Source organism: Montipora capricornis, chromosome 10 (genome assembly GCF_036669925.1).
Source record: "Montipora capricornis isolate CH-2021 chromosome 10, ASM3666992v2, whole genome shotgun sequence".
In the NCBI taxonomy this organism is placed as follows: Eukaryota; Metazoa; Cnidaria; class Anthozoa; order Scleractinia; family Acroporidae; genus Montipora; species Montipora capricornis.
The window spans coordinates 34,346,639-34,356,638 of NC_090892.1; the positions used below are offsets into that span (position 1 = coordinate 34,346,639).

Below are 10,000 nucleotides of genomic sequence, written 5' to 3' on the forward strand. Positions count from 1 at the left end.
GAAAAAAGTCCCAGTGACCTCAACACGCCTTTGCTGTGGTTATCAATAATAAATGTTGTCACTATCAATAAAATGTCTTGCAACATTACTGTCTATTAGATACATTAGTATTGTACTGTAATACCGATAAGTGTTTTGTGATGAAAACAAATTAAATTCCGCTTTTTAAGAACTTGTGTTTCGGTCAACTTGAATTTCCTAGGAGAGAGGAAAAGTATGGAAATGGACCGTTTCGATGGTGAGGGTTTGTACTGTAAAATCGTGACCAAAAGCCAGGCAATTAAAGTGCTCCATTTAGGATGACAATTGCTTGCCATGTAGTAATGGCTTTTATTTTTAGGCCATGGGATTATTAGCTTATGTGGGAAATGTCCATGACATGTAACGGCCGATTCAAGTGATCGAGAAAAATTTTCCACAAAAACTTCAAATTGACATTTCTTTTGAAAAGTCCATTTTATTGACAGCCAGATAGATAAAGTTCACTCACCTACTATTTTCTGTGGTGTCCTGAGTGATTTGATGGGTTTTTGGGATCTTTCATGTTCCCCTTCAGATCCAACGTGTCGTGACACATGATATCAATTGACAAGGTATGCAGCTTCCAAGACCATTCAAGGCTGAGTGCCTCCAGAATTTAGCTGAATTTCTTCCACTTCCAAAAGTCTTCTGTTATTGAAATTCTCACCTCAAGCAATATGTTACACCTGATGCAGATGGTTAGGGTTAGAGTTTAGGGTTAGGGTTGGGGTGTTGGACGCCTCCCAGCCTTCGGCGCATGTTATATATATATATATATATATATATATATATATATAAATGTGGAGGTCGAGTCAACCTTGGCGTAAAGTGCTCAATGCTGTGGTAGCAGAGCTAAGTATACATAAATTGAAAGATTAAAGAGGACGCATCGATTCTCTGTTACTCTGAGTTTCGCGCCTAAGCGCTCGTCAGACAGAACTTTATTCAACTAAGATCATACCTTCTTATATACAAATTAGATAAGTAGCTAATTAATTCATTAATGTGATGATCTGATCTACGTGTGAAATAACGATTTTCGAGAGCTATTGTTGGCGGCTTGTGAAATTTGCTAAGTAAAACTTATTCTCGTGGCGGCATTTAGAAATGAGTTCTGTTCTTTTGTTTAATAAAGACGGCTTCTTGGCTCTAATTAAATAAAGTTTTTCTGTCAGGCACAAGTGGCAGTTATAGCTGCACAGACAACCTGCAAACCATAATTAAGAAGCACAACAGAAAAATCCTCCAACCAAGCAAGACACCCTCCACGGAAAGCAACTGTAACTGCAGGAAGAAAAACGACTGCCCTCTGAAAAACAACTGTCTGACCTCAAGCGTCGTCTACAACGCCAACGTAACAACAGAAAGCGACCCCATCGGAAAGAACTACATTGGACTAACAGAAGGAACTTTTAAACAACGTTACACGCAGCACAAACTTTCCTTTCGGAACAGAAACTATTCAAACAGCACGGAACTATCAAAACATATCTGGACACTCAAAGACAGCAACACCAATTTTACAATTAACTGGAGTATTTTAGCGACCGCCCCGGCCTACAGCAACAAAAGCAAGCGGTGCCACTTGTGCCTGACAGAAAAACTTTATTTAATTAGAGCCAAGAAGCCGTCTTTATTAAACAAAAGAACAGAACTCATTTCTAAATGCCGCCACGAGAATAAGTTTTACTTAGCAAATTTCACAAGCCGCCAACAATAGCTCTCGAAAATCGTTATTTCACACGTAGATCAGATCATCACATTAATGAATTAATTAGCTACTTATCTAATTTGTATATAAGAAGGTATGATCTTAGTTGAATAAAGTTCTGTCTGACGAGCGCTTAGGCGCGAAACTCAGAGTAACAGAGAATCGATGCGTCCTCTTTAATCTTTCAATTTATGTATATATATATATATATATAGCTTGAATATCTGTAATGGTTGACCAAACGATAAACTCCCAACAGAAGGATCCAAAAGGAAACACGTAGTCTCCTCAGTTAGTAATTAAAGTTGCATATAAACTGGAGAGGAAGACAAAACTTCTCGAAAGTCCAGGAAATTTAATAAAAACGTTTCGGCCCTTCGTCCTTCCTCAGTTAAAATTTTTTAAAATAGAGTAAAAGTTAAAAGTCTAAGGATAAAAAAAACATTTTATCCTTAGACTTTTAACTTTTACTCTATTTTAAAAAATTTTAACTGAGGAAGGCCGAAGGGCCGAAACGTTTTTATTAAATTTCCTGGACCTTCGAGAAGTTTTGTCTTCCTCTCCAGTTTATATGCAACTTTATATATATATATATATATATATATATATATATATATATATATATATATATATATATATATATATATATATATATATATAAAATAAGTTAAAATGCTTCGAACCAACAGAGATGATTCTGCGCCAGAAGGATCCGTAAGGATTCACAGTCCAAACCTCGAGAAGTGCATTTAAAACTAGTATGAAAAACGAGGACGGACAACTTTGAGTGAAAGAAAATATATAGGTACATACAGTAAAAAATCTAAAAGAGTAAAAAATTTAATAAAAACACGTTTCGGTTGGTGACCTTCATCAGTTGCAGTGCAAGTGATCAATAAATTACAATTTCCTTAAATAAGTTTACAGTACAAAGGATGACATAACATTACAAAAATGATTACATAACGGGGCGTGATAACACATAATAGCAATAGTTATATATCTTATTCTTTGAAGACTTTGACCAATTGTTTTTTGCTCTGAGTTAGTAACATAAAATATGCATGTAACTTTGTTGTAACATGATTGCCACACAGAGATTGAATTGACCTACGTACGTGTAGCCTGCAATAGACAGAACATGTAAGAGTATCAAATTCTAGACAAGGAAGACGTTTACAGCATTAATTAGCAGAATTATTTTTTTTAACCCTTTCACTCCTGTGGGGTTCCCCATTGACGAGTAAAATCGTCTGGTGCTAGACAGAGTAAAATCTATGAGTCTCATTGGCCCTTACAGGAGTGAAAGGGTTAAAAATTAATGTGCAACATTGGTTGGCTTTGATCGATAACAGGCTTGTTCCAGAGGATGATGTGGTATTATCTAGTGGTCTTTATAGAGGAAAATGCAAGTCTTGCATGAAGGATGTTGTATTTTGGTCCATTCCTTCCCCTGTTACTGAGATTACCTTTACTGTGAATGGAACACAGTATATAGTCACCAATCCTGATCCTTCCATGAGTCTTAATGAATGGATCCGAAATCAACCAGGATTGCAAGGTATGATCAGTACATTGAATAATAATCTTACTATACATGTAGAATATCCGGTATTGTTTTTATTTATGTAATGGCACTGCTGGGAGTCACACTCGAGATACTATTCTCCCAACTTGGGCTTTTTTCCATGTTACTCCCACCCTGGAATAATATAATGATTAGTGCCTTCCACTTCCACCTAAATATGAAATGCCAGTATGTGAGAAACATTTAGAGCTTTTATACTCATATTAAGTTTTTATAAGTCTAAAATTGAATAGGCCAGCCGCAAAAAAAAACACTTTGTTAGACTGTTAGTTGAAAGAAAAACTCACTTTTTTCTGTAAACTTTGAGAGTTGGCTTCCTAATAAGATGCAACTAGCAAAATTTTAAGCTTAAAATTTGTTCCGAAGGTTTTTATTTTGACTTCAGGTCTCAGTTTTCAGTTTCAGTTTTTATGGCCCCCCTTTAGTTGTGTTCAGAACTCACTTGTAGGCCCCAGAGAGTTTGATTGCAAGGATAATGATTTCACTGGATTAAGAATGCAGAAGTAAACTACGTACATGAGTCTGTATATACAAAACAGAAGTTTGATTGTCATAGAGCTGGAAAATCCATCGCTTCATGAAAAATCAGTAGTGTATGTGCATGATGCATTCAAAGGCGATGAGTGTTTGACATAATTTTTTTTCTTGACCCAAATATGAAGGAAAAAAGAATTGAGTTTTTGAAAATAGCACTGCATGACTTTAGTTAAAATATAGCAGGTGGTGCTCGTTTTATTCTTTAACACATTTACATACAGCGTATTACGAAATGTGGTTGTTGGTCCTATTATTTCACTTTTGTTCCGCAGCAGAGGCTCAAAGAGACTTCTGGCATCAAGAGAATGAGTGCAGGCATACATGTAAAATTAGGGGAGCCACCTGCACTCACTTCACGCAGAAGAATCATGGCACATATACAGATCACTGTTGAGGAGAGACAGTCTTAGAAATAAAGAATGAATTTTGAAAGGAAGGTCCCATGGAAAAAAAACGTGATTGAATTTTAGCTGAGACTTGCTGCATATTTTCTTGTTTTATAATAGGTACAAAGGTGATGTGCCATGAGGGAGGATGTGGCTGCTGTGTAGTGTCAATAACCCGAAAAGATCTCAGTTCTAGCAAAGTTGTAGCAATGGCTGTCAACTCTGTAAGCAAACTTTTTCTTTGCGTATTAAATACAAACAAAATATTATGGGTTTGATTTTCTTGTTGAGAAAGATCACCTGGGGAAACAACCATATTATTTTTACAAGTACTTTGTCATTTTTTTCAGTGCCTGTTTCCATTGTGTGCAGTAAACAACGCAAGTGTTACAACAATAGAAGGCATTGGGAAGTATGCATTATGAATGACTTTACTTTTATTAGCCACAGGGGATCTTTCATAATGAAGCCTTAAAAGTTCTTGCATGCATCAATCCCTCATTATTCATCTCTTCTTACACCATTTGAAGTCACCATTGCAGTCCATGAATCAGGCAAAACTATCCTGTGGTCTGATAGCTTCTATTCCTCATTTTGTACTACCTAGGCAGCTCTCTCTACAGCCCACACAATCACACTTTCTTGTGAATGTGTTCTGCTCCAACTTCCACTATCTGGCCATCTGCTTATAAACATTACCAAGTGTTGGTTGTAGGATCTTGAAGTGGAAAAGGCCATCTATCACATAACCTAAGCTTATCACCACTGCACTGCCTTCCACCCCAAACCTACATGTACACTATAGGTACAGACCAGTCTGCCACCTGACTTTGTCATAATATCAATGTGTGATATATACAGAAATTGTACTCATGGAGTGTGTCACTTTATTTGTAACCCTTCTGGAAGATGAGCATCACAATTACTAGATGCGATACCCTTATCTGCTTTTGTATTCAGATGAGCCCTTGGATGGTCCACCGGCTGTAATCCATGCAGACCCTGCTCCACGATTTAGGTCCCTACATTGATGATCCACTTCTCAGTTACACCACAGGATAACATTGGAAAATGGCAATGCTAGGAATCGTAACAATATCCCAGTTGTTGAGGGGGCAGTACTGGAAGTTGAATGCCACAACCTTAACCTGATGATTCTTTGGGTTGACCTGTATCTCACCTCACCCTAATTGCTGTTGCTACAGCAAACCTCAATCCTTTTAACTTCTCCCCAGATCTTTAAGCTGGAGAGATAAGGACTCAGCAGGACCAGTTCTCTAACCACAAGATATCCATACAGGACAAAGACATCGTCCTATGACAGCATAAACTATGCAAGGATAATCATCCCTACAGGTTCAATTTCCCAAAAACAATTCCAATCTCTTTAGAGCCCATGATCGCTACCTAATTGTAGTTGTCATTAGAGTAAATGGGGCTTTTTGCAACACAAAGTTTGTTGGCTCTCAACTCTATCGCAATTCTTATCTATGAAGATGTCTGATTGTTACCAGGTTCCTTCTAAGTTCCTGAAATCCCACCCATCCACTCTAGACACAGATGCCAAGTTGCTAGACATCAATTTAACTCCACCTGCTGCACCATCCCTTTCGCTTCACTCTGCACCCTGTCTGTGTATATATAATTACTTATATACCCACTAAAATTTCTACACCTGCTTCCCAAGAACTCCCAGGATGATTACCTTTTTGCTGGCAATTATGATTCACCAACCACTCTTTCCAACCCTGATCAAGTCAAGAAGATGACTCCTGTGCAAACACTGGTGGTGCTGATGCTCCCCACCCTCCAAGTTGGTCATCATACATGTCATACAACACCACCCAACTCATTACAATCATTATGACTTTGTTGCAGAGTGTCTTACACCAAGTTTAGTTACTATTTTTTCCTGTTAGTTCCTTAATCTCATGATGTTCCAAAAAGTCAAACCAATACTGGCCAGCAGTATCTTAGTTAAGTGCATGAACAGTTTTCCAGTGTACTTGCTGTCATCACTCCTCGCATTCTCACTTGTTTGCATGTCTCAGAGCGTTAGTCCATAATTGTTAGAGCCTTTTTCAAACAATGTGTGTTGTTGATCGTTGGCAACATCCCCTCACACATAAGTTTACCAAGCTCCAAAAAGGCAGCTTATTTGACACAGCTAAGCAATATAGCGATACACACATATATAAAACAATACAAGACAAGTTTCTTCCACATAGCACTAACCACATGTACATAATGCATGCACCAGTCTATGTTTTGGTCTTCTAGGCATTTCTTAAGGTTTCAGTGGTAGTAAATACTGTACGCTGTTCTTCTCTAAAATGAAGTGAATTTTCAATGATAAAGTGCCTGCCCTGCACTCAGGTCTGAAAAACAAGGAAGTTGATGAATACTGGTAGTCAATATTATGTTCAACAGGCAGACTCTTTCTTTTTTTCAATTATTATCATGGTGCTTACATGTCAAACCTGTGATGTTGAAGGATTAAATTGTGTATTTTGTTGCAGTCGTTTCGATGGGTACCACCCAATCCAGGAAAGACTTGCAGAACACAATGGCAGCCAGTGTGGGTACTGTTCACCAGGATTTGTTATGAACATGTACAGGTCAGTTCCACTTGTCAGCTCTATGTTTTTTTCTGTGCTTATAACCAAAAATACTAAAACGACCTTTGAAAATTAATTTTAATTCCTATATGAAAAAAAATTTTTACCCAATATAAAACCCTTTAAAGGCAACAATTTCATTTCTTTAAGTGCACGAACAGACTTGGACATGGTCTACTTCTTTACAGTGTGGAAAAATGTAGTTATGTAGGTCTGCCAATGTAGTGCCACTCAAGGTGTCTGTTGAAAGGCACGGAGTCACAAGCCAGACAACGTGTCGCAATGAGCTGGATAGCGGTTGTTTTACTGAAATTTAACACTCGCGGAGATGCATTTTCCTGCATTTTGGGGCAAAATTTGGTGATTTCTCTGCATTATTATCTATTACTACTGTATACTATTGTTCAATAAATTTAGACGCCTGTAGCACGACATGGTACTCGTTGAACCATCGTTTCCAGTAATGTTCCAACAACCTGCAGAGGTAACATTCTCTCCTTTCTACCTTGAGGGCAGTTTCTTCCTCATCGCTTAGCTCAACAGGATTTGGTAGTGTAGCATGTCTTCCAATGACCACGTGCTTTGGCATCAGCAGTTCTTGATCTGTGATTTCTGAGTGGACATAGGTGTGGGGACGCAAGTTTGGTACTCCGTCCCTTTCTTTGTTATGAGGACTGGCAGTAGTTCTTCATAAGGCAGCTGCGCCTTTCTGACAACTTTACAAAGGCTTCTCTTTATAAGCTGTACCATTCGCCAATAATAGCGTCCCCACCATGGTGCTTTTTCTAAGATAGAATTCCAAGTGATCCCTTGGTTGGCAGTAAATGCTTGCGTTTTCTTGTTCAGAAGCACTACCCCAGCTCCTTGTTGGCTCGCTTGAAGGTCTTCGCGTTGTCAGTTGTTATGGAAACTGGTCTCCCACGTCTGGCTATATGAATGCTTTGTTTGAAAGGTCTGGAGTCAGTTCTAGGTGTAATGCTCTTGAGGTTGCTCAAGTGAATAGGCTTTCTTCATCTGTTTCGTAGTACTACTGATGCTGGCCTACGAAGTCCATTCCCACATGGGTGAATGCTTGTCTTCTGCAGACTCTTGATTCGGGTAGATCAGTGGCCATTTGTGGTCTGTATGGTACTCCTTCTCTTTTCTTACAAATGACTCACTGACACAGGATGGTCTTCACGTACTGTCTCCCCTTTGGGATCCAGACGTTGGTCCTCACTTCTACTGGAGTTTCCTTCTCTTGACTGTGATTAGTCTTGTTATGACAGCCTTCAACATTTAGTCTTGTCACCTTATGTCGTCTGGGTAACAGGTGACACTCACCTGACACTCAACGGGGCATTTCCAAATCTTCCTTTGCCCTTTAGAATGCTATCTTCATCTCTGAACAGCCTGAATTGTTGTTTAAGGTTCTCGAAGCTCATCTGAACTTCAAGGATCCAAAGCAATTTTGCTTCACCGATTTCTTCAGCTGTCTGAGTGATCTGTGTACTTGGCGATTCTCTTCGCTCCTTTTTCGCTGATTTGAGATTCTAGATGAACTTTAGGCTGAAAGCTGTTACTCTGAATAGTTTAGTGGCATCACTGAACCGTTCACAATCAATGGCTTCCATCAGCTTTACAGGGTTGCTAGGCTCTGTTGTCATGGTGACCATGGCAGCCATGTTCTCTTGGTTTTGTTCCATTGCTCTTTTCTCAGACGTACCAGAGTGTTCAGTCTCGCCAGCCTTAGATCGTAGTTATTGGGTAGGAGGTTGTGGTTTTTCTTTGAGTGCAGTGTTACCCAATGTTGGCCGTTTGCGAATGAAATGTTCTTTAGAAATGCGTTGGAGACTGTTTCTTTCTCTCTGATGCCAATAATTGAATCTTGATCCCATGGCCACTTAAGGAGCTCCTCTGCGGGACATAGACGTTTTGGTCCGCAGGCAACCTTAAGCATGGGTGTCGAGACAACATTGCCAATTGAAAGCCGCATGCTTTTCTTCTTCCTGGGGACTAGGCCCGATAGTACCCATCCCAGGATAGTACTCCTCGCAGGCCCCTCCCCGCTCTTCCCCGGTATCATCTGTCTGGTGAAAAATAACTACATAAAATCAACGCCAATTAGCATGCCAATTTCGAGATCTTCGTTTCCATGGTCACCGTCAGCTCATTCAATTTCTGTGAGATGCGAAAAATGTTCCTTGGCAGTGTCAATCTCTTGACTTCCGATTGGTGTACAAGTGGTGGGTACAAAAAAGCTTCAATTTCTCGTGGTGACGAATTGTTTAAATTTCCCACACTAACTTTAAAGGGAACCTCCACTGTTTTAACAAATGTCAAAATGTTCCACATGTACTTATAAGATGTGTAACAAAAAGATTGCATTACCTAGTGAAATAATTTTTTTATGTTCTTGTAATGTTAAAGATCCACCTCAAAACTTCCCGGTGCCGTCATCTTGAATGTCGCGCAATGCAAGTTGGGTACTGGTGAGGTCTCCTTGCCTTGTTGATATTGTGTATGTTTTTGTGACGAGATTCAGTTTAATGGAGAAGAGAGATTCTTCTTTGAGGATGAGTTGGAACCAGAATACTCATCAAGCAAAGAAAAAAGAGAAAATCAAGGCAAAGAAGAAGAACAAAACAATTATTTGCTTGCAAATTTAGACAAAATGGTTTCTTTTAAGGCAAACAAAACAATGACCCATACATGTAGGCCCCTTACATGCACTTCAACTTCATCATACAGCCCTGAAGGTTTGCTGTAATTTCTGAACGTACAATAAAAGACAATACATACTTAATTGTCCTCTCCCTATAGGGGCTTTTCAGGGCCAATGAAACAATCACAACAGAAAAGGAAATTCAATAACATCTGTTACGAATTCCATCCGGCCGGAGGCAAACTAGTTGTTTATTTGCAAGTGCAGCTGAGCAGTTGAACCAGGGACTACTAGGAACAAATTCAACCAGTGGTCAGAACGTGTCTTGAACCCGAGATCCCCCGATCTCACAGCAAGCGCACTGCCTCCTAACATCTGATATGGTTCCCAAGGGTGGTGGCTTGAAAAGACCATCCATTTGACTACTTATAATGACATGCTTGTTTCCAAATCAATTATTCAGGAACTTGATTGCTGAATTGTAGTTGGCGTCTG

At 39.1% G+C, this 10,000-nt stretch overlaps 1 protein-coding gene across 1 annotated transcript in view; it reads left to right on the top strand.

The window, feature by feature from the left end:
* LOC138019103 (xanthine dehydrogenase/oxidase-like) overlaps positions 1-10,000 on the top strand; it is a 125,308-nt gene that overhangs the window by 3,109 nt on the left and 112,199 nt on the right. Inside the window, exons 2-5 of the mRNA XM_068865775.1 lie at positions 3,088-3,293; positions 4,364-4,467; positions 4,594-4,655; positions 6,763-6,861. Coding sequence (XP_068721876.1) covers positions 3,088-3,293; positions 4,364-4,467; positions 4,594-4,655; positions 6,763-6,861 — 471 coding nt within the window. The remainder of the gene's footprint in view (positions 1-3,087; positions 3,294-4,363; positions 4,468-4,593; positions 4,656-6,762; positions 6,862-10,000) is intronic.